Source organism: Danio rerio, chromosome 23 (assembly GCF_049306965.1).
Source record: "Danio rerio strain Tuebingen ecotype United States chromosome 23, GRCz12tu, whole genome shotgun sequence".
In the NCBI taxonomy this organism is placed as follows: domain Eukaryota; kingdom Metazoa; phylum Chordata; class Actinopteri; order Cypriniformes; family Danionidae; genus Danio; species Danio rerio.
Genome location: NC_133198.1, coordinates 23643158 through 23669632, shown reverse-complemented (window position 1 = coordinate 23669632; position 26475 = coordinate 23643158). Strand labels below are relative to the sequence as shown.

The 26475-nt window shown below is 36.0% G+C and overlaps 2 protein-coding genes across 8 annotated transcripts in view; one reads left to right on the top strand and one right to left on the bottom strand.

Annotated features, from left to right (window-relative positions):
* The first annotated feature begins 60 nt into the window (after window positions 1–60).
* znf362b (zinc finger protein 362b) lies at window positions 61–25847 on the top strand. The gene is given in 9 exon segments (NM_001089548.2): window positions 61–139; window positions 15038–15104; window positions 15502–15748; window positions 17970–18074; window positions 18165–18486; window positions 23305–23529; window positions 23625–23703; window positions 25434–25592; window positions 25670–25847. Coding segments are annotated over 8 exon segments (1317 nt in total). The 5' UTR covers window positions 61–139; window positions 15038–15041; the 3' UTR covers window positions 25787–25847.
* Window positions 22828–26475, bottom strand: part of ccdc30 (coiled-coil domain containing 30) — a 36007-nt gene continuing 32359 nt past the window's right edge. For all 7 annotated transcript variants that reach the window (XM_073938821.1, XM_073938828.1, XM_073938823.1 and 4 more), the window contains one exon: window positions 22828–25842. In XM_073938821.1, coding sequence (XP_073794922.1) covers window positions 25775–25842 — 68 coding nt within the window. In that variant the 3' untranslated portion in view covers window positions 22828–25774. The remainder of the gene's footprint in view (window positions 25843–26475) is intronic.

The window sequence follows — 26475 nt, the reverse complement described above, 5'->3', positions numbered from 1 at the left end:
TTTGGTGAACGGCACCCAGAAGTGAACAGCCTGACCCGGAAGCTGTGCTGTCTGGAGGCACATAGAGAACATCCAGCCTCTTCTCTGCTTTATAAAAGACTCTTCTGCGAGGAAAAATACCCTGACATCGATATAACAGGTTTGTGCTCTCGTGTCGTTTTTTTCCTTTTTCCTCACACTGAGATGTCTTGCACGTTTTCTGTTTTGTACGACAGATAACAGTTTGACGGGCGCGATTTATCGCCTTTGATCTACCACAGGTTGCACAAAGCGAAATATAACATTGGAAATTGCTGCATGTCAGTGCATTTTTACATGCATGTGCTTATGATGGAAACGTGCATGCGTTATAGCGCTGTTATTAAGCGATCGGGGCGGCAGATGTTGTAAATCTGCACAGCCGTGCGCAGCCTTTCGCCAATTGTAAGACATTTTGCACGGCATGATTGTCGGAAGTGTCAGCTTTTTTTCAAGGGGGGCCGGGCAATTCAAAGGTGCTATTCTTCATAAACAAACACACACACAACCATATTACCGCAAACATCTCGTCTGATCGATCGGTCTCTCCTTGAAAAAACGGACCGATTAGAGTGTGAATTTTTCGGGCTCTGCAGAATATGGCGTCCTTATGAAAATATAACAGGCTGCCATTTTTGTTTTTTTCTTTTGTCTGAAATGTTTTTGGTGAAACTGTGCAGGAATGAGTCGGAGGCTCTGGTTGACCAGCAGATTGAGAGATAACGATGTTGCTAAAGTTTTCTGACAGTTGTTTTTCTCCACTGATGCGTCAGAATTGCTACTTTAGATCTTACTGTTATGCTCTTTTTCTTTAAAGAAAAAAGGGGACTTTTGGATTCTTTCAGAATTCAGACATTTTCATCATAAGCTATTGAAATCACCATAAAATGTCTGAAAAACTGTTATTAGCTTATTAAACTCGAGACAGTGATACGGCAAATATTACAAATTCTCACACTTCACATGGGCTGATGATGACTCATTTGTTGGCAGACAAAAATAAAATGTGATCATCATGGTAACCACCAAAGTCAGAAATTGGGCAAATTAACTGAAATTTTAAAACTGTTGATGAAAATGTTTCATTGTACTGTTTGGATATTTTTTAGAAAGTCTTTATTTACCTTTTGGGAGATTGTTTAAGTTATATTTATTTTCATTTTACAACTCAGTCACTTTCTATAGATATTGCAAAGTTTTGCAACATCTCCAGATATGCACATCAGTATATCATAATGCTTGTAACACTGTTTAACAATAATTCATATTTTTACAGAACTCTGACGGTTGGGTTTAGGGTTGGGGTAGGCGTTAATAAAATAAAATGCATTGGGTAATTTAAATAACATAAATAAAACTCGACAACATTTGTTTTTACGTGACGGTTGGGTTTATGGTTGGGGTAGGTGTAGCTGTTAATAAAATACAACTAATGGGAATTTTAATAAATAAAGTCATTTCCGTTTAACATTTTAACACTGTTTCAGTACTGTATACTGTGATGGTTAAAGTTAGGGTAGGGGTTGGCATTTATAAAAAACAATTTATTGGGTAAATTAATAAATAACATAAAACTCGGTACAACAACTGTTTTTACATTACTGTGACGGTTGGGGGTAGGGCTAGGTAGGTTGTTGCTAGATCAGATATGGTTGTGGTCAGAAGTTAACGAAAATGATTTATATTATTTATTAAATTTTCCATTTATTGTATATTATTGTACCCCAACCATCACAGTAACATAAAAACAGTAGTTTTACCGAACATTATTTATGCTATTTATTAAAGTGCCCAATAAATTGTATTTTTCAACGCCTACTTGGCTGTGTGATTAATTGAAATCAGATCGCAATCGTAATTTGAAACGTTGCGATTATTTATCGCAAGAGGCTGCAATATGACATGATGTGTGTATATATATATATATATACACACACACACATATACATACATATATATAATTTAATTTCCCCCACCCAGAGCAAATGCACGACTGCAGTCTGTGTGTGACAATTGTACTAGCCAGTTAAGTGACCACACTTTCGCTTTGCCCAATCAGAGTTGTGTAACCAAACTAGGCAAAACGCCCACAATAATAAAATAAAACAAACAGGAATGCGCAGACAAGTGGGATAATGCTGCTCCAGAAACATTAATAGACAAATTAATATATTTATATTTTAGATTTGAAAGTCACAAACACTGAACAAAAACAGGTAATTTTAAAGAGCTTTTGCAGAATTGTTGCCACGCTTAAGGATTATTGAGCTAAAAAAAATGAAATCATAAATCAAAATTTTACTCGCAATATGTAAAAAAAAAAAAAAAAAATTGCAATAAGATATTTTCCCCAAATCACACAGCCCTAATGTCTAGCCCTACTCTAACCCTAAACCGTAACAGTAATGCAAAAAATGTGTTATTGTTAAGAGTGTCAAAATGCTGCTATATTGATCTGCATATCGCACTTCAGGTCATCCACGTACCCTAACTAGACTCTACCTAGGGGGTAAACGTTAATAACATACAATTAGTAGGAAACTTAATAAATAATAAAAATAATTCTCGTTAATTTCCTGCCGCAGTCATATCTGATCTAGCAACAACCCTCCAAAATACACTGACCACAGCTGTCAGGTCCTGCACATAAATTCTGCATCCATTACCTTCACAACTTTTCTTCTTTTATTTTTAAATAAGTGATAAAACTAGAACGTAAGCACAAATGGTGCTAAGAGATTATATATGCTTTTGCTGGATTCATTTTATCTAACATTAATTCTACTTATGTTTTATTTAATTACATTTTTATAATATTTTGTGTTTAATAGTGGAATCCATTAGGGGTGTCAAAATTAATTGTTTCTTCTGTGCACCGCGATGCAAATGGGACAATTCGATATCAGTTCAGTAATAGATCATAACCGGTTAGTACGTACGTAGTGTACTATACGTAGGGCGAGTAAATAAAAAGCTCCTACTACTTAAAAGGTAGATAATTATGCACAATTCAACTGCTTGTGAGTTTGCTGGAAAGTCTTTTGTTGACACTGAAGAAGGCACAGCACACGAGACGCTAGTTCACTACTAGGGTGAGATGCTGTAAAAATCCATCTCTGCCTCTTTCTCTCACTTTAGACATTTGACCCGTTGCGCTGGCCTGTTTGTGTGGTAACTTTTCCTCTCCTCTTGGCTGTTAAAACGATACTTGTGGATCCAGACATGAGCGTGCCTGTGGTACAAGTTTTCTCCACTGTGTCTATTACAGATTACCTGTGATAACCGCATATTATGCGCATATAGACTAACCGCGTCTGATCTTCCCTCGTCATTCATCAGTGAACAGCGCTTTCATTTCTAAAGCCAATCGCAGCCCTTTCTGTTGAGCAGGTGAAGACAATGACGAATTATAGGGGTGTAAGTCAGTGCTCATAATGGAAGCGGGATAATTTTTACATTAGTTTATTTGCTATAAATGCTCATGCTGTCTTCTGCGAATGTATTGGAGTTTTTTTCTAAAACATTCAAAAAGAGTGTTTTCTTTGAACAGGTAAAATTAAAGGTACAGTTCATATGTCTTACTGCTGTATTAAAAAACAAAATTGTATTACAAATAATATATAAATATTTATATGTTAATATATTAATAGATTTAAAAAAAATTATTCCTGTGAAGAAAAAAATCTAATTATGTATGGAAAGCATCGTCAGTGCACCTTGATGGATCGAGATATCAAATTGAACCAAATCGATGGCATGATAATCGTAATCAAACCGAATCATGAGACCAGTGTAGATTCACACCCCTAGAATCCATACAGAGTCATCTTGAGAAACGCTGCCAAAAGTAGGGCTGCACTATATTGGATAAAAAAGTGGAAAAAATTTTAATAAACTATTAGAATTAATTACCACGTTTTAACCATAACCCAAAGAAGATACAAATAGTAATTTTTTATAGTAAAAAACAACAACATGCAAATGTAAAGCCATCAGCCTTCAAATTAATATTTTTTTCATAGGATTGGTGTGTTTACGTTAGATTAACAACACAGTAATAGCGTCACCTGCTGCAGATTGATTTTAAGGCACCAGGTTAAACTTTCTGACACATTTATGGCGATCAAATACATTAAAAAAATACAGACCAAAGCTGAACATCTAGAATAATCTCTGAGTGGTGGTCTCCAAAATTAAATCAATAATAGACTTGAAAACATTGTGTCCACCGGTCTCTGAGGTTAATATTAAATTAAACAAACTAAAAAATGACTATAAAAATGATATAGTTGTTATACTGTTGCACTTTTTTTGTGTTGTCAATATGCTCGTGTTTATATAGTACTATTTTTGTGTGTGCAACGCTTGTATATTTATAACCATCTCCAAGGAATTTGCAGGTTGTGTGTCTCTGACATTGTTATTTTAGGGGTCGCAAAGTTTGAGAACCAATGTTGTAGAGGAGTGCAAAAAGTATAATCAACAAATCAAAAGTTGAGCAAATACACAAATGATACAGAAATACAATAATCTAATAAAATACAACAAAGCTGTATATTCTTCATTGTGTAAATAATTAAATACAATTAACCTTTTTTAAAGCTACTAACATAAATTTCTTGTGGGCATATGCTTTAAACTTGCTTAAACTGTCCTTAAAACACAAGCAATTGGTACACTTTCTCTTTATTATGGTTAAAAGTGCCTGCAAAATTATCATATGTTCTAAACTGTTGTACTTGGTCAACTATAATCCTGACTCCACATTGCACATCATGCTATGTGACTATTGGGTATCCGCACATAGCGATATCAATGCTAAAATGATAGATTGTGCAGCACTAGGCAAATGAGATCTTTGGCTTAAGCCACATTCACAAAGAAAATTATTTAATGCGTCTTAGTTGTTTTTAATTCCGTTGTATTGACAATACTTCATGATATTATAGTATGTCAATCATTAAAGGGATACTGTACACTGTAAAAAAAAAAAAAAATCGTAAAAAAAAGGTCAAATGACTGGCAGCTACGGCTGCCAAACAAAAACCATAAAATTAAGGTAAAATTTCTTTGTTGAAAGAAAGTGCAAAAAATATTAAATCTACAGATATTTTCATAAAAATATTTACAGAAAAACACTGTTATTTTACAGACTTTTCCTAGATTATTACGATCAAATCCATTTAATAAAGTAACACAATAAGAGTTTTACAGAGAAACACTGTTATTTTACAGACTTTTCCTAGATTATTATGATCGAACACCATTAATAAAGTGACTGCACTAAAAGTTCAAGAAAAAACAATGTTATTTAAATTTTTTTTTTTACAATTAAACGCCTTTAATAAAATGCCAAGACATGCTCTTTGTCGTAATTTAACAGTTTTATTTTGGATCAAAAAAGTTTGGAAAAAACATCAAACGAGATACAACTGATTAAAATTCTCACAACTATAACATTACATTTTATTGAATAGTATTACTTTAAAACATGTAGAGGTTTAAGTTGTATGAAATGATTCAGTTCCAAATCTTAAATGAAATGGAACTGTAATGTGAAGGGGACGCTGACAAAGAAGTGCAGATTCAAATGCAGGTTTATTACACAGAGATGGTCAGGCAAGCAAGTCAACACAGGGGCAAACTGCATACAGGTGTATGCAGGGAATCCAGAGTCATGGTCAATTAACAAGCAAATGATCAGTCCTGCCAGCAAACAACTTAAACAATTAACAAACAAAGCAAGGCAAAAGAAGAGAAACGCGTCATAATGTTCACAGTAGCAGTATAACAAGACTAAGCAATTGGTGCGTGCGTCTGTGCTGCTTTTTTTTTTTCCATCAAATTTTTCTTTTATTTTGTATTTTTTGAACACAGAAAAACATGCCGTAGACAATCAGCATGAAACAGAATGTGTAGATATACATACATAAACCAATATACAGTTGTTAAATAATAGTAACAATAATAGCATCAGCCTTGACAACAATGTTATCAGTAAAAAGGAAAAACGGAAGAATAATGACAAGGACATACTATTGCAAATAAAAATGACAAATAAAATAAATTAATACATATATACATATATGCACACACATACATACTTACACATACATATATGCACGTACACATACAAACAAACACACTTACACCCAGATATGCATACATGCACACATACATACCCATATAAATATGCACACATGCATACACATAAATAAAACAAATTTCAAAACCAAAAAGGCAATGAGCCAAATCTGTACTTAGTGTTAAGTAAGGTTAAGAATAAACCAATCGAAAATAAACAATTAAATAGAAAAATGGTGATATACACATAGAGATAGGTATTTAAAACTGTGCTGAAAAAGGTCTACGACAATGAACGTTATTAGAAGCCCAAACAGGGAACCTTAAATTACTATGAAAAGAGAAAAACAAGAAAAGAAAAAAAAAGTAATAATAATGTAATAATAAAACATAATTCTAATGAATAATAAATGAGGGGGAAAAAAAATAAGTAAAAAAAATAAAAATAAAAAAACCTGGAGCCAGAAGATCATGCTTTTTGATGTCTCATGGATTCAAGTTAGTAAATCTTTAAGTCTGTGTAAAGTTTGCGCCCAAAGTCTGATGGTGTCCTCTCTTGCACCATGGATGCGAGCAGTGGACATTTCCATATATACAATGTCAATAAAAGTATTAATCCAAAAATGATGATTAAGAGAATGAGGGGGCTTCCATCTTGTTGCAACTATTTTCTTGGCTGCAGTCAAGCCAGCTAAAAACACTCGCTTTTGAGTTTTATTAAGTTGAATGCCAGAAAAATCATTTAAGATGAAAATAGAGGGGGCGAGAGGGATTGAAACGTTTAGTAGTGAAGATAAATTTTGTTTAACCATATTCCAAAAGTAACCAAGCCCAGGACAGTCCCAAATCATGTGAAAGAATGTACCAATTTCACCTGTGTGACAGAGAGTGCATTTAGGATCAGGTTTAAGCTTCATGCTATAAAGTTTGCGTGGAGTAATATAAGTCCTATGGATGAAGTTTAAGTGAATCTGTTGATGATCAGGATTTCTGGACGCAAGCATTACCATTGCCCAGACTTCATCCCAGTCAAAGGTGGGAGACAGTTCTGAGATATCTGATCTCCAAGAGGAGTCTAATGACAGAGGGAGGTACATTTTTTCCGAAAAGTATGTGTATAGTTTAGAAACCAATCCCCGTGTTCCTTGAGAGTCATCCAATAGTTTTAACAAGGGGTGTTTTATAAGAGGAGCCATCCAAGGGACCCCATAGGTTTTCATGGCTGCCCTCAGCTGTAAGTAAAAGAAAAAGGAGGAGCTTTGCAGATTAAACTTAATAGAAAGTTCTTCGAAAGTATAGAGGCCCTTTTCGCCTATTAGGTTACCTAATGAGTGAATACCTTTATCATACCATTGTCGACACTGGCCAAATTTAATTGGGTGTTTACCAATTAATAAACCGTAGTTATTAAAGATAGGAGAACAAGGATTCCAGTTTGAATGTATATCACAGACTTTTTCTGCTGCTTTCCAGACTGAGAGAGCGTGTGATATTAAGGGACCAAAACTGAGTTTGCACTTGTTTTTAGGTATATTAGCAAACAAAATCTCATTCAACTTCAATGGAAGAACCAAATTTTCCTCCAGCGAACGCCAAGAAACTTCAATTTTATCATCAAACCAGCAAAGTAAGGGACGAAGCGTGAAGGACCAGTGGTAAAGCTTGAAATTTGGGAGTGAAAGTCCACCAGCATATCTGTCTCGTTGCATTATAGAAAGTTTAAGACGTGGTCGTTTGCAATTCCAGATAAATTTTTTAATTACTCTCTGTAGTCTATCCCAGAAATGAGAAGGAGGTGGAAGAGGCAACATAGAACTCACAAAGTTAATTCTGGGCAGCACATTCATTTTAATAATTGAGACACGTGATCTAAGAGAGTTTGGTAAAGATGACCAGTTTTCTAAATTACGTGAAATTTTTGATAGTATGTCCTCGTAGTTGGACTTGATGATATACTGTAATGAAGAGCCAATCATAATACCCAAGTATTTAAATTGTTTAACGACAGGAATACCTAAGGGGGATGTAATTTTTCTCATTGCATCGTTTAGCGGAAGAAGTGCTGATTTTGTCCAATTTATTCTGTATCCGGAGATCTTACCAAAACTGTCAAAAATTGATAAGATATTAGGAATAGACTGTGAAGGTTTACTTAAATAAAGGAGGATATCATCTGCGTATAGAGAAATATGATGGCTAGTCCCACAAACCGTAATTGGGGTGATGCCTTTGTCCAAGCGAATGGTCTGTGCCAATGGCTCAAGTGAAAGTGCAAATAGAAAAGGGCTTAAGGGGCATCCTTGTCGTGAACCTCTAGCTATATTAAACAATGAAGAGCAAATGCTACCTGTTAGAACCATGGCTGTGGGATTTGCATAAAGGGCCTTAATCATATCAATAAAGGAGGACCCCAGACCCATGACTTCCAGCACTGACCAAAGATACGGCCACTCAAGATGATCAAAAGCTTTCATGGCATCTAGGGAAAGGACGGCAGTAGGATGCGTTGAGGAGGATGTACTATGTATAATATGGAGTAATCTTCTGACATTATCAGATGCAAGCCTAGATTTAATAAAGCCGGTCTGATCACAGTTAATAAGTTTGGTCATAATGGGTTGAAGTCTTCTTGCAAGAAGTTTTGCATAAATTTTAAGGTCAGCATTAAGTAAAGAAAGTGGCCTGTAACTTGTACACTCATTAGGATTCTTGTCCTTTTTTAGCAAAAGCGAGATAATTGCAATATTGACATTACTGGAAAAGGACCCTTTTTCAATAACAGCTTGGATCATCTCAAAGAGTAAAGGCCCCAGATTATCCCAAAAGGTGGTATAGAATTCTATAGGAATTCCGTCCAGTCCAGGAGATTTGCCGGTACACATATCCAAAGCTGCTTCCTTGAGCTCCTCAAAAGTTATGGGGTAATTTAAACTTAGTGAATCTTCTTCAGATAGTTTAGGAAGTGTTATTTTGTTTAGGAAACTATCACATGCATCTTGGTTATGAGATATTTCCGAGCTATATAGTTCAGCATAAAAACTGCGAAAAGTAGCATTTATTTGTGAGGGCTCATTGAGAGTTATACCGTCTTTTGAATTAATTGAGCTAATATCTGTAAAATGTTCGCTAGACCTTAATCTAAGTGCAAGTAAACGACTGGGTCTTGCCCCATTAAAATAGTAAAACTGACGTGTCCTGTGTATTAAAAATTCAGCACGCTGCTTCATAATATCATTAATCTCCTTTTTAACAAGGTCAAACTGAAGCTTAACATCATCATCATAACCTTGTTGCAAAAGAGAGTCCAAGGCAGAAAGTTTAGCCTCTAGTATAAGTAATTTTGAAGATCGAGCTTTCCTTATACTTGAAGCATAGCAGACTGTAAAGTTCCTAATAAAACCCTTCACGGCATCCCAGAGTATCCTTGGGTCATCAACTGAACTTTTGTTTATACTGACAAAGTCTGTAAGTTCGTTTAAAAACTTTTTTCTGAATGTTTCATCTCGAAGTAGCGTGGTGTTGAAACGCCATCTGGGGGCTCGAGCTGGTTTGGGATTTAGCAAAACTGAAGCAACTACTGCTTTGTGATCAGAAAATGCTACTGGCAATAAACTAGCACTAACAATTTCGTAAAATAGACCTCTGGACGAAAAAATATAATCGATTCGAGAAAAAGTTTTGTGTCTAGAGGATAAGTGAGAGTAATCTTTAACATTTGGATTTAGTATGCGCCAGAGGTCTATCATACCGGTGTCATTAATCACAGATCGTAAGGCCTCTGACGCATATTTTTGATCAGCATTTTCAGAATGACTAGACCTATCCAATGAGCAATCAATGACAGCATTAAAATCAGCGCCTATTATCAGTTTGAAGTCAGAAAGCTCTAGGAGTGTTTTGGTAATTTGAGCATAAAATGTTTTTTCAAAGATGTTGGGTGCATAAATTGAGACAAAGGCAATATCTCTTTTTTCTATCTGAACTTTTGAAACAGATACTCTGCCTTTGTTATCAGCCCACGAATCCAACAGCCTGAAACGCAAGTTGCGCTGGCATAAAATTGCCACACCTTTAGATTTATTCACAGCTGAGGAAGAGGCTATGACACGGTAATAGCGATTAGAAATCCGATTAATATCCTTCTTTACCAGATGGGTCTCCTGTAAAAAGGCTACATTTACTCTTTGTTTGCGTAAAAAATCTAGTATAGCAACACGTTTCACTGGATTATTAAGGCCCCTAACATTAAGGGTAAGAATATTTAGCTTGACACCATCAACCATTTATGGAATACTGAAAAAGTAGATAAGGGCAAATAAATTTGAGAAAACAGACTATGTAGGGAGCAAGATAAAAAGTGAAGATAAGCATTAAACTCTGGTCCAGGCCAAAATAAGATAAAATTCAAAATGTATAAAAACATAAATAAAAAAAGGAGAAGATTGGATTTACCCATGTCTATCCTCCTTTAAGAGCTAAAAAAGGAGCTAGGAATTGTATGAATTACAAAAAACACCAAACAAGAGAGAGAGAGAGAAAAAAAAGTAATTACACAATAACCTAGCTAATGAAAACACCAAAGCTTCACAAACAAAGATTTAAACATAGGAAAACTCTCCCAATTATAATATTTAAAACACCCATCAAATAAATAAGTTCGTGTGACTGTTGATCAACCAGAAAGGGAATAAGGTAATAAAGAAGTTTACGCACTAACAATACCGTCTAAACACGTTTTGGCATCTGTAGGGTCTCTGAAAGATTTCTGGATGCCATTCACCTTGAAGATCAAAAGAGCAGGGAAGTTCATTTGGAACCGGATTCCTCTTTTAATGAGTTCAGTGCAAACCGGGTTAAAGGCTCTTCTCGCGGCACGAACTGCAGGTGAGATGTCGGGAGCAATACGAAGGGGTTGATCCTCGAACAAAAGTTGGCCTTTACGTCTGGCTGCAGACAGAATTGTAGCGACGTCTCTGGAGCGATGAATCTTGATAATAACGGGCCGTGGGCGGCCGTCCGCAGGTTTACCGAGCCCTCGATGCGCGCGGTCTATTGCGATAGACGGGACTGGCAACTCGAGCAGTTTTGGTATGAAAGATTCAAAAAACTGTAATGGGTCGCTACCTTCGACAGATTCTCTGAGATTTAAGATCCTAATATTGTCCCGCCTGGATCGTCCTTCTAGATCTGTGATCTTTTCGGTAAGTGTCATGTTCAGTTTTTCAAGTTCAGTTAGTTTCATTTTTAGCGGGCCGATGTCATCTTCCGCAGCGGAGATACGGGACTCAGTCTCGGTCAGACGAGACGCAAGAGAGTCGGTAATGGCAGCAACCTCGTCAATGCGTTTGATGATATTATCAAATTTCCAACATCCAAACCAGATTCCAGTTTGGCAAATGAGTCGTTCATCATCTTTTGCGTTCGCTGCCCCTCTTCAGCAACAACGCTGGCGATGTGTTTCAGCAGAGATCCGTGTGAGGAGTCCGTTAGCGAACTTTCATAGCTAACCGCATGGTCACTGCTAACGTTAGCCTCGCTGGAGTTAGTGCAATCTTCCGTAATTACTCGAGAATGGTCCGGCTTGTTTTGTTTTGGCGGCTTGGGCATGATCAAACAGCAGTTAAACAACAAAATAACGAAAAAGAAAGCGATGGGTGTTGGTAGATAATGTACCACAGTAGCGTGAACTGGGAGAGGTAAAAGAACGCGACTGCTCACTCCGCCGCCATAACCGGAAGCCGTCTGTGCTGCTTTTAAAGTGCATGTAATCAGTTCATAACGATCCTCCAACTGTGTGTGTGCAATCAGCGGAATCTGGAACAGGTGTATGTGAGCGCTCTTAGCGTGTTACTTTATTAAATGGATTTGATAGTAATAATCTAGGAAAAGTCTGTAAAATAACAGTGTTTCTCTGTAAACATTTTAATGAAAATATCTGTAGATTTATTATTTTTTGCACTTTTTTTCAACAAAAAAATTTTACCTTAATTTTGTGGTTTTTGTTTGGCAGCCGTAGCTGCCAGTCATTTGACCTTTTTTAACGATTTATTTTTATTTTTTTACAGAGCATGTAATTACAATTTATTACTTTAATTTTACGTAATTTTAAATGTACTTAAAAAACAGGAAAAAACACTGTAAATAATACGTCAATTTTTTTGTAAAAAACAGACAAATGGCTGTAATTTGTCATTACTTATATAGTACATAAAATAACATTCAAGCCGTTAATTTACAGATATTGTTTGTAATTTTTACGAACTTTTGAATATAATTTAAAATAACAGAAAAAATACTGTATAAATAATACTGTAATTTCCCTGTATAAAAAACACAAATGTCAGTAATTTGTCTTTAATAATAAAGTACCTAAAATGAAAGTCAAACAGTTAATTTAGAGAGATTGGTTGTCATTTTACTAAGTTTTGAATATAATGTGAAATGACAAAAAATTACTGTAAAAAATTTAAGGATATTTTCTGTAAAATTAGGTTTTTTTTTACAGTGTAGTTCACCCAAAAACTATAATTTACTACATAATTTATCCCTCCATTTCTGTTAAACAGATATATTTTGAAGAAAGCTGGCCATTGACATCCATATTATTTCCCTATTATAGATGTTTATGCCTAACATTCTTCAAAATATCTTCTTTTGTGTGCAACTCAAAGATTTGGTATAAAAATAATCATTTTGGATTAGAAGTATTACTAGGTATTACCACAGGAAACTAGCTGCTTTCATCTAATTTGTACAGCCTTTAGGGGAAAAAACATCAATTAGAGGAACTGATGCCTATCTCATCATTTACTCACCCTCATATCATTGCAAACCCATATGATAGACACAAAACACAGACTGACAGCCTCACGCACCCTTCACTTTCATTACATGGAAATGCAAAATGGGGAAACAAAGAAAGAAAGACATGACTCATAAAAAAAGTTATTTCTGGCCTACATCTTTAAATGTGCAAACAAGGGAAAAATCAAGCTAATATATGAAATGTTCAATAGAAGAATGACTCACCCAGTTCAACAGCTGAAACAACACATTGATACATACAGCATATGTAAACATTATTTTACAGCTATGGAAAATCTGAGAAATAAACTCAACTCTAAACTTGGACATTAGTGTGAGTGTGTGTTTTATTCTGGAAAGGTTTTTTTTTTCATTTTTTGGGAGGCATACAATAATACAAATATTTAATTTTATTCATTTTTAAAAAAACAGTACTAATGTTTTAACTTCAGATGAGTTCAAATCAATCAATATTTGGTGGAGAAATCCTTTTTCAATCACAATATATGAAGACATTTGTTGATTGTCATTTTCTAAAAAGAAGCTGATGATATTTTAATTTGAAATTTGGAAGATATCAGACCTTAACAGAAAAAAAACAAATATTATCAGCAGATACTCATTTTCTATAGCTGTAAACATCACAAGAAACAAATGGTCTTTTTCCATTTTATGAACACTTACAGGGTTCAACGCTAAGGATTTTTTCTACAAACATAGTTCGTTGATTTGGCGCTTCCCAAATCTGTCATTCCAACAAACATTCGCAAAATTGTACGCTTGCAACTATATCTCTAGAGCTGTAGTTATGAGCATAGTTCTTGGTTGTGTTCAATTCCCAGTTATCCTCCCATGCCCTATTCATTTAGAACATTTGAACATTCAAACTTGGAATGATTAAAAACAAACATTAAAGTAATCTCTCTTAGGTTTAATTTGCTTTCTAAGTGTTTTTACAGTTCAGTTTTAGCGATCTTCATATTGACAATTGTGTTGCGTTGTGTTGCGGTGCACATAGAAAAAAATTTATGCCAATTTGAAGGCAGCTCATGACGAAAGCTATAGGTGACCTATTATTTAAAAGTGGAGTTTATGTTACGTCTCCAAAGCTTGTGAAAACAAAAATATATAGCAAATGTTAATGGTTTTAATTTATAGGTTATTTATTAAGAAATGTATCTGTATATGACATAGGCCTGTTGGTTAGAAGATTTCTGCTGTGGTTTGAGTGTGTCAAATTGTAAAAGTAGGCTTAAAATGTTTTATAAATAAATAAATAAACAATATCCTACTAAACAATAAAAATAATAATAATAATTATTATTATTATAAAGTAGGATTTTTTTAATTTCTGAATGAATAGCCTACTGTAAACTAGGCCTACAACCATTAATGATTTATATATGAGATTATAATGTGTTAGCTTAGTGATTTTATATGTAATCTCAATATTTGTAAAGGAAACATATATTGGTCCTACAGTATGTGTCGTTTACATATATTTCAATTAATATGAAAAACGTGTGCATGTTTTTACCAAAACTAATATTGGATAAAAAAAATGTGTGTGCGTGTAAAACAATATAATTTGCACAAAAATGATGGGGTTTTTTTCTCAAAAGACGTTGTTACTCCACCCCGTATAGAGTGTCATTATGGATGTTTTACATTATAACTATCGTGTTTCAAATGAAGAATCTGCGACAGAGAATCTACGGTTCTGGGAAACACTCATCATTACATTGTTCTTTTCTCAAATGATGCACCTTACTATGATAGTTCAGCCCCAAGTTATGTCATTGTTTGGGTAATGCACACTTGATTGTTATTACTAGGTTATGGAAAAAAAAAAAGTGCTTAAAACATCCAATCAGATAAGAGATACCGAAAAGCTATATGGTGTTTACGACATCACAGAGAAGGTAGAAACCTTCTCGATTTTTTATTTTATCTATTTTTGCCATAATTGACAAATAGTCGCAGGCAAATCAAACTCCCAAAATTAAACTGATCGGGCCTGTCTACTGTCCCCTGGGCCATCAGGCAGTCCTTATTGTTGACTCGTGACTTTCACGCCTCTTTAATTCAGTGTGTGATTTTAACTGTTATTTATTTAATTTATTTTTTATAGAAAGATGGCGGAGCCTCGCTTTAATAATCCATATTTCTGGCCACCACCTCCCTCTATGCCTGGTCAAGTGAGTATTGTGTTTCAGGAGAGTTGCCTGTCATAAAATGAATATGGTTCATTTTAAATTTGACATTTGTCAGGTTTCTAGTAACAATTTAACTGTTTCACAATGATGTAATTTGCCAAAAATACCTAAACCAAGAACGTAATGTACATTAACAAATGCAAAATACCACCAGCTGAGTCATCTTGTGCTTACTGTACAATTGTGAAACTGCTTGGCATTTAGTGACTGTTTGAAAGATAAAAATCATGTGAACGTGCATGTTTGCAAAACTACACCAATGTGGTTTGCCAAAGCGTGCACTGAAACCCCCACCAAATTTTCCTGCAGTACCATGCTTTGATTTAGTTCTGTTACTTGATGTCCTTTTCCTGTCAACCTTAACCGTTGACTTTTACAGTTGGATAACCTGGTTCTTATCGACAAAATCAAAGAGCAACTGATGGCAGAAAAGATAAGACCTCCGCATTTGCCGCCCACCACCGTCCCCTCTCAGCAGACCCTGCTGGTGGCCTCTCAACCGTCAGATGCTGGACAGCATGTCATGTCCATCCCCAAACTACAGCAGGTGCCCGGCCTTCAAGCCCACAATTCTTCTCAGCCTGACATCGCCCTGCACGCCCGTCCAGCATCCAGCACCATTGCAGGTACCGACAGCATGACTAACTTCTAGATGTTATGCTTCATGTTATTTATTGTACATCTTAGTACTGCACGTGATGTAGTATTTTAAGTGGGTCAACACACACAAACACAACACTCTTCTTTGATGTGCATGTTTTAGTTGCTAAAATAAAAATATATATTTTCTAAATGATCTTGTCCAGGCACAATACTGCAGTGCAATACTGTATCACTGTGCTAAAAGCATAATGAAGTAAATAAACATTTAAAAAAATTTAGTTTTGAAAATAAAACCTTAAGTATTGTTTTATAATTGTATAATAAGTAATAATAGATTATGTTATTGATAAAAATTTGAATAATAACAATAATTAACTATATAATTTAGTCCTGTTTTGCATATATATATATATATTTTTTTTTGATCACCAGACACTGGCTAATAGATTTGCATTACTAGCCACTCGTCATTTTTACTACCCACAATTTTGTATGGAAAATATATTTTATATGCAGAAATTTGACTTTGACATGCTAAAATTTCTTGATTTAGATGTTGTGTTATTTCCGCATGCCTCCTCATTCATTTCATTATTTGTGTGTCATGTATGAGCACATGGGTCATGGTTTCATAGTGTTGTCTTACAAATAGTTTTTAGAGCTCAAATTAAGGATTTACCAAATTTATCTTTGACCATACCAAACATAATTATTATTTCATATCCGCAATTTTTAAATGTGTCAAAACACACAAAATATAGCTGTATACTATTTATTTAACAAAACATCTCTTATCTATCTATCTCTCTCTCTCTCTCTCTCTCTCTCTCTCTCTCTCTCTCTCTCTCTCTCTCTTTATATATATATATTTATTTGTTTATTTATATAACAGTTCTGTCTGGTTCTCGAATGTGATTGGCTGATATTTAAGTAATATCAGCACCCGTACATCTTCGTTACCCTTTGTGTATTACTCCGCCCACATACAACCAGCAAAAAACAGACATTACAGATCTAAAGTTTAAAAGATGCTTGCTCAACTGTTTAACTGTCAGCTTATGATTTGAATCCAGAAGAAAGTAGTTCCTCATACAAAAGGGTTTTTGAGACTCTCCATATTTGATTTTGTTTTTATATACACAATTATGTCGTCAAACTGTTGTATAAACGCAATATCACACTCGTAGCAGTACGATATGGCTGTATATCGGCACTGGTGGGGGCACTAAGGCCTGCGGCCTCGTGCCAACGCACGCCTCCCCACCAGTGCCGATATACAGCCATATCGCACTGCTACTCGTGTGATATTGCTCATACAGATATATACAGTTGAAGTCAGAATTATTAGCCCCCCTTTAAATTGTTTTTTCTTTTTTAAATATTTTCCAAATTATGTTTAACAGAGCAAGGAAATTTTCACAGTATGTCTGATAATATTTTTTCTTCTGGAGAAAGTCATATTTGTTTTATTTCGGCTAGAATAAAAGCAGTTTTTAATCATTTAAACACCATTTCAGGAACAAAATTATTAACCCCTTTAAACTATATATTTTTAATAGTCTACAGAACAAACCATTGTTATACTGTAACTTGCCTAATTACCCTAACCTGCCTAGTTAACCTAATTAACCAAGTTAAGCCATTAAATGTCACTTTAAGCTGTAAGGGGTGTCTTGAAAAATATCTAGTCAAATAATGTTTATTGTCATCATGGCAAAGATAAAATAAATCTGTTGTTAAAAATGAGTTATTAAAACTATTATGTTTAGAAATGTGTTGAAAAAATCTTCTCTGTTAAACAGAAATTGGGGGAAAATAAACAGGGGGCTAATAATTTAGGGGGCTAATAATTCTGACTTCAACAGTATAACATGTAGTTGCATGCAGACAATTTTTAGAATGTGAGTACAATTTAAAAAGATGTATGCATGTAGGTCCAATGCAGCAAATTATTAATTTAAAATGTATTAATTCAATTCAATTCAGCTTTATTTGTTTAGCGCTTTTACAATGCAGATTGTGTCAAAGCAGCTTCACATAAATGGTCATAGTAAATTGGAACAGTGTAGTTCAGTTTTTAGTGTTTGAGTTCAGTTCAGTTTAGCTCAGTTCACTGTGGTTTAAAAATCACTACTTAGGGTCCAAACACTGGAGAGCAATCCATCGATGCGTAGGTATTAATGGAGTTTATTGAGCCCGTTCAATAAAAAGTGAGACCATATATTTTTTCTGATATGATTTCAGAGCTGAGTATAGATGACAAGTCAACAGTGAAGGCAAAGGGATTGTGGGAAGACTGGCATATGCGTCAAGCAGTGGAGCAAGCTTCCAGAACGAACCATCGATCAGGTGCAAGACATGCTCACATAAACACACAATATATTTCATTTCTGTGCACCATAAACAAGTTGTAAAACATTTTTTGTATATCAAAAACAGGTCTAACGCTGTCGTCCCGCACAGACAGCCACAACACCTCTGAGGCCATTACTCCCACTACTCCCACATCTAGCAGCCAGAACCGTTTAGGTGGAGCGGCTTCTTTAAACACCATATCTGGCCTGGCCAGCGGTCCCGGGATGGAGCACATCAAAAGCGGCGGTCTGGTGGGGATGCTGGGACCACAGCCCAAAGCTCCAAGGGGGCGCAAGAAGATTAAGGCGGAGCACAACACGGGCCCCTTACTGGTGGTGCCGTACCCACTTCTGGCCTCGGGCCCTGACCAGGCAGTCACCATTGCCAAAGAGGGAAAAACCTACAGGTTTAAACTCATTTTTTGGATTTAGCTCAATCATTTATGATCTGTGTCGTATTTCTGATTCCCATATGAACTAGAAAATTTGCAAAGTTGCATTAGTGTAAAAACACACACACACACACACTAGAGTTTGAGCATATACAATTCTGTTGTTCAGCACTGCAAAAAAAGGCAGGATTAAACAAGATAATTTGACATATGAAAAAAATAGCGATTGCTCTATATCTTAAAGAGCCCATATTATGGGTTTTTGAAAATTCCCTTCCATGTAGTGTGTAACACAGCTCTAAGTGAAGTGAAGTATCCAGCTAAGGCTTAAATCTGTAAGAATACAGTGTTTAAAACGGTTGATTCATCTATAAAAGAGTCGACTCATAGTGCTTCAAACGAGTCGCCTTGATACCGATTCATAAGGTGTTTCGCCATGACGTATGAACGAAACCAAGTTATTCACGTGCACGCGCAAACCCGGGAGATTTCAAACCTGAGGCCCCGCCCTCTGACGCAGAAACCCAGACACACACACACACACACACCCACAAACACACGCACACAAACATGCTGGTCGATTGAAGTCACACTGCAGATGGACATTATCGATTCTCTACCCAGAGATGAAACCTCAGCATTATAACCAAGCAGTTGGAAACTTCTGGAAACTACAGGCTACAAAGAATACTTCATCTGCGTTTGTTGAAGTAAGGATCAGTAAAGATTAACTTACTAATGGACGTCAGGATGAGTTTCTTCCTCCATTTCTCAAATGTAAGTACGTGCGATTAAAGTTGCCTCGTTGACTCTAGCTTGCAAATGTATTTAGTTGTGATTTGTTACTTGTAACCGAGTGTACTGTATCAGGTTAACTGGCTATATTCTCTTATCGCGCGCAAAGTCACGTTAAAAACGCGACGCGTGCTGTTTGTTTACGGAGCTCCGTGGTAGAGGTCTGCATTCCCGCGGCTGTCCCCGCGCCAGATTTCTGCGGCGCGGGAATAAATTTCCGAATCAATCGCGGGAGCGGTCGGTAACAGGTTTAATTTGGGACGGGAGCGGGCTGTCTAGCAATATCGTGGATATTGCTATGCGAATGAGACAGAGCTTTGCCTGCCTGTGTGTCTGCTTGTCTGTATGTGTTAGTGCGCGCGTATGAGAGAGAGAGAGAGCTCTGTCTGGCTGTCTCTGGACTGTTTTGCTGGGTGATTTTCGGTTATGTTCTCCCCCGCTCTTTAGCGGGATCGGGCGCGGCGGGCAGAAAACGGGGCGGTTCAGGCACCGGGACAAGAAATTCTAAATATAAGCGGGAGCGGTCGGGTTCAGGCTAAAACCTGGCGGGTGCGGGCGGAAGCGGGAGCGTTGTCGTCCAGAGGTGTGTGTGTGTGTTTGTGTGTGTGTGTGGCAGCTAAAATCCACGCCTACACTATGGAGCGCGTATGAACTGTGATTACTTTTATATTGCTGATTAGCTATTGGGCATTTCATTCTCTGACTGAAGGCAGTCGACCAATCGTGACAGACTGTCATCGGTCCAATCAGCGCAGATTAGCTTCGCGCTAAGGAGGGGTTTGGGAACAAATGAATCACTGGACGATTCATACAGGAGTCGCTGGGATAATTAGGTAAAAATAAATGCAGATTATAAGACCATGAAAGTGTTTTTTGACTTTGCATGCATATTAGACTGTTGTTGGAGACCCTTACAACCAAGATATGACCCTATTTCATGTATAATATGGGCTCTTTAAATTTCTGTATAGAGAGGTCATGTTTTGATCTTCTATTGGTCTCACACAATCACGTGATGCGATTTCCCAGGTCAGAGTTCATCAAGCTTGAACTTTAAAATGCAGCAACACTCGAAACTTGTCATATAAGCTTGCATTTCTGGTGTTACACATTCGCATTTATATGATTTAAAGTCTATAGGGCGAAAAATGCAGTGTGACCAAAGTTTAAAGGTCTTTTCACACTGAGTCCTAAATGTCTGTATGGTGTTTTTCGTATTAGTTATTCTAAAAGTTCATCATGCACTAAACCCTTGCTTACTGTGTCAGATGCGCATTAATGAATCCGTTAAAATATTGTAAATATTTCAAAACTTAATGCAGTGATGCTTGTGTTTTCCTCTCTCTTCAAAAACGAAAGAGAAAAAAAAACTGTGTCTATTGAATTGAACTGATCCTGAACAGAGACTGGCAGTATGTTAAAGGTAGAAAACATGCACACATCAAACAGAATGGCCAAACGTGTGCAAGAATTGAAGCCATTATATAATAGTAGGCTACAACAGAGATTCTCAACCATCTGCCACAGTCTGTCTTTGTATTCTGCACTTTACTGCAAGACAAAGTCAATGAATTTGTCAGACACTGTTCTATTTTGGCTTTTTCCTGTACGGTGGCTGTTAACTGTCAAAACACCTCTCAAAACACTTGCTACAAGTGCAGAAAACTTTAACCCGAGTTCTTTATGACAGACAAAAGTTTCAGAGGCAATATCTAAATGAGACTGACACAATGTAAGGTTGAATATATTTAGAAATGTGCAAACATTTTAGACGAAAATTTGTGACTCAAGAGTGCAATGAACCGTAACCTCTTAAAGCCCAAGGTGATTTTTACATGCATTTTTATTTCTCTGTGCTATTTGGGCTCTTTGGAACCTAACTAGAATAAAAACCTAAGTATCATCTTTTGTCATGTAGTTTTAGAGAAAAATTATGTCCATATACAGTATGTGGACTCGTGGTCTAAATTTACATAAAACACTTTTTTTCTGGCTGTTTTTTAATGCATATATAACATATATATATTTTTTTATAAACATGTTTTGACTATCAGAAAGTAAAAACAATTTCTTTTGCCCATTTTGGACAATTAAAAATAGTGTTTGAAATCATTTCATATGCATGCCAAACAGTTGCAGGATGACACTGTATGTCTGTAACAAAATATAAAACATTCAAAGTATTTTAAATAGCCACTTAAGAGCTAAAATGTGCTGTCCACGGATGTGGCCACTAAGCCCTAGGAGGTTAAAGTGGCGTTTTACAATTTAATTAAGAAATCATGTAAATTAGGCTACTACAGGGTTGTGTGAAATTGACCAAAAAAATATTGTTTTTTTCTTCTATAGCACAGGTGTCACATCCAGTTCCTGGAGGGACACAGCTCTGCAGTTTAGCTTTAACCCTAATTAAACACACCTGATCAAACTTAATGAGTCCTTCAGGCTTATTTGAAATCTAAAGGTAAGTGTGTTGAAGCAGGGTTGGAACTAAACTGTGCAGAGCTGTGGCCCTCCAGGAACTGGCTTTGACATCTGTGTTCTATAATAATATGAAGTAGTATGAAGGTTAAATGTAATTTCTTTTACTTCTAAACTTACTCAAATCAGCTATTATTATAATAAATATTACAAAAATATCTAGGTAACTGGTAACTAAATAAAATACTGAATATTTCATTATATGTGATATTATCTCTTTTATAAATGTTGTGTTCTGTTTTAAAATGGTCAGTTGTTTTATGTATTTGTTCCAATTATTGTGCAGCACTTTGGCCAATCTTGCCATTATTTATTGTGCCATATAAATAGGGATGCAACAATTAACCACTTTCATTACTAACTGTGTTTTAATGAAACCACACTGAACTGAACTTAAACACTGACAACTGAACTACACTGATTTAATTTACTATGATCTTCTATGGGAAGCTACTTTGACACAATTTACATTTTAAAAGCGCTATACAAATAAAGGTGAATTGACTTTAATTGAATTGAATTCGTCACAGTAATAAATCGTAAAGGTCTCTCAACACTGCATTTCTGCATGAAACAAAACTGCTGCAACTAAACAAAGTTATGCCATTGTCGCTAGTTTAAAGTTCTAAGCTTGTAAACAATACGCATACACACTGGATTAAAGGCTGGTTTTAACTATGGCTAAGGCTATTAACTAAGGGCCATTCATGTATCACGTCTTTCGCATGTGCAAGTTAGTTATTTCCAATAGAGGGGCATGGCTTGTACGCATATTGGCAGCGACGGCGAGCGCTTTCCAGGGGCACCTAGTTGAAAGAATGGCACGAGTGTACCGCATGTCATGTCACAAGAACTGACCGATCAGCTTTATACTTTATATGGAATATTCACATCTCTACATCTCTAAAAAAATACAATAGGAAAATACCAAACAATATTGTAATATGGTTGATCAAACGGAGGCTCAGCAGACCTTGTCTACATTTGTTGTCTTTAAAAGGGAAATACTTACCTAATATGTAGCATAATTTTACTTTAGACAAATACTATTTTTTGTTTTTTATTTTTTATTTTTTTATTCATTGTTCTGTCGTTTATATATTTTAGTATAAAATTCTTTCTTATGTTTAAATGCCAAAAACGTTTTTCACTTATTTTTAAGTCAAAAAGAGAAATTGACTATTGTTTGTTTTAAATATTATTTTGTTCTGTATTAATTGGCTACTGAGCAGCAGTAAATAACACTTTAATATATAAGGAGTTTTCATGTGATTTACTAAACTAGTAAGTTGTTTTGAAATTAATGAATACATAATAATTGGGATAACCGTGAAACCCTGATTATTCCTCAGACTATAATCGTACAACCAAAATCTATAATCAATGCATCCCTACATATAAATCCATAAACTAAAGCTCTATATATTTTAGCTCCTCTAGCTTCTTAACAAATGACCTTTATGGTCAAAACAAATGCAAATGGTTTGCACAAGCTAATATCCAATTCACGGAGTTCAATTTCAGTAACCAACTGTTTATTTTTTATGTTTGATGCAGGTGTAAAGTGTGTCCACGCACTTGCTTCAACAAGTCTGAGATGCAGATTCATTCCAAGTCCCACACGGAGGCCAAACCTCACAAGTGCCCTCACTGTTCGAAGTCCTTCGCCAACGCCTCCTATCTAGCACAGCACTTACGCATTCACTTAGGCATTAAGCCCTACCACTGCTCCTACTGTGAGAACTCTTTCCGGCAGTTATCACACCTCCAGCAGCACACCAGGTCAGCAGACATCACACTTCTGCATGTGCGACTGAGAACAACTGTACACCACAAGCTCTGCAGTGTTAATATATGAGTGCATGTTTGTTTTTAAGGATTCACACTGGGGACAGACCATATAAATGCGCCCAACCTGGATGTGAAAAAGCATTCACACAACTCTCAAACCTACAGGTGAGGAGAGGAGAATAATAGCAGAAATAAATGATAGCGTAGGGGGAAATAAACGAATTACCACTAGCTGTGTTTCCGACAAAATATGTGATTAAAAATTATGCCGAGAACTGGAATATTGCTTAAAACTTTTGTGAATGAAGCACCATTTCCAGTAAAAGTGAACTAAATTGTCACTTTCTGATAAACTGTTGCCAAAAAGAAAGATGCAGTTTGCAGCAGTAGGAGAAGCCACTGTGCTTTTCTCTTGTGTATAATGTATTACTTGCTCATTTGGAGGCGCAATCCCACTCTTTATGAGCACAGGCACTCAAGACCACTTTGTTGATGGTTTTTGGATAAAGGATTTTAGAGTGGCCCAAAAAAACATTTAGATGTTGATATGTTGTCACTTGTTAATCCATTAATGCTGTCTCATCGCATCTAATTATGTTATCACATGATCTGTTTAAACAAAATCAGTTTTTATGCACATGCTGGAAGTTATTCCTACTATTCTATCAAAATGTATGCACATCCTGACATTTCCATTAAGGATTTGTTTATTTGATTGTTCAAATGCATATAGAAATATGTGGATGGAAACATAGCTACTGAGGACCTTTCTTTCAAATTTAAAACAAAAATGTTGTAATTTAAAGCATTTGCTTAAAATTAAGGTTGACATATTTTCATGCTTTTATATAAATATTTAGACAACACAATACCAATATTTGGTGGAGTAATCACTGTTACCAACTATTTTCGCTAAAAGTCGCTAGATTATGTCATACATCACTTTGCATATTACTGACATCATCACATTTATCCATTCCTGTTCGTTTAACAGCCTATGGTCACTGAAGGGGGTTATATTTGCACTACGCTTTATGTAAGCGTGTCAATTTAACTACATTTATTGCTGTTACAATACAGTATATCAATACAGATGTGTAGTTAGTTTGCAGTAATCTCTCAGACGTAATAATCTCAGGCAAGTTACGAAACTCTCACTTAAAATATCTGTGATTGTGAACAAGAAAAGAATAAACGGTTAAATTAAATTGTTAAAATAAAGGAGAAGCAGATGAGTTGGACTGTACAAGGGAAATACCTCCACACTGCTGGTGCTAAATCATTTGCCGTTAGTACGCAGAGGGGTAATCTGCTGTCAGGCTGCAGGTGGGAGAGACTGCTGTATAAGGACTGACTGGGATGCCTGTCAGTGCTCTGAGGTGGGGGAGGGGCCGAAGGCATCATCCGCAAATCATTGAGAAGAGTAGGGACGGTACAGTATGGATAAATGACAGTCTCTAAAAGAAAAGACAGTCTAGGGGGGTCTGAACGATAACTGACTGTAGTGACAAAGTTGCAAAGTTGACAATACTGGAAATAATCCTGATTTTTTTTTTTAGCATTTATTAGTTTTTGTTAACCTTTTTTGTTGTTTTTGTTAAAAAAAATACTGTGTCAAGTAATCAAAGTAATTAAATCAAGTAATACAACCTTCATTCAAAAATCTCTCACTTGTCATCTGTGAGCATATTTGCTGTATAAAATTGTCAGTGAACTATGAGGGCAAAATATAAAATAAATAAATAAAATTATGGTTCATTAATCGTTAAAATGTTCAATGTTATCGAGATTTCGATTTTAGGCTAAATCACCCAGTCCTAAATAACCCCCATTGGCACTCCAGGCTGCCTATAAATGCCTAACAGGTGTTAATCCTCCTTCCTCTTTCTCTTTAGTCTCACCAGAGACAACATAACAAAGACAAGCCATACAAATGTCCGAACTGCTACAGAGCTTACACAGACTCTGCCTCGCTACAGATCCATCTCTCCGCACACGCCATCAAGAACGCTAAATCATACTGCTGCAGTATGTGTGGTCGCGCATACACCTCAGTGAGTACCAGTGCATGTCTACATCCACGTCAGCTCCTGTCTTTCATCGCGATATAACACGCTCTTGTGTTTTTCAGGAGACCTACCTAATGAAGCACATGTCCAAGCACACTGTGGTGGAGCATCTCGTCAGCCACCATTCACCACAGAGAACTGAATCTCCCAGCATCCCCATCCGCATCTCACTCATCTGAGCTTCCTCCCCCCGTGTTTCGCTTCCATTCAAAGGTATTTTGTTCACTGCGATGGTCTTCCGTAAAAAAAAAAAAAAAGAAACAAAAGAGAAGAAGAATGTTATATATGTGAGACCTCGGAGGACTGTTTTTATGTTTAGCTATGAGTCTACAGGACTCTACATCTGCTGTCTGGATTGAATGGTTCCACTACGGACAGCAGTCTAAAATGGTTTGATTGGGGTTTTTTTAATTCCAAAAGCTCAAATGGCACACTTGTGGTCATTTTAACATTTCAAAGGTGTGTAAAGGGAGACTTCCAAAGATACTCTTTAAGCACTTTTACGGCCTCGTGGTTTCGGGCTCAAAGTAGAATCTTTTTCAGAATGGGATCGGCTTCTCTTTGGGCAGCTATAAGAGTTTAAATTTAGTTTTAGAACGTCGGCTTTTCCTCCTCGTCGTTTGTTTTAACAGGATATTGTGTTTTATATACTGTGGATGTGACACTTCTTCCACTTTAAGCTTCTATTATCCTTTTTTATAAGGAGTGTTAGGTCACGGTTGAGAAAAGTGATTCTGTACAGGTCCATTTTGTGGATGTTTTTATTTTATTTTATTATTTTTACGTTTAATCATTGCCTATGTATTTTTGGGAGACTCAAATGAGGAATTTAAGAAATCCCCCTGATGTTTCGCTAATTAAGAGTGTC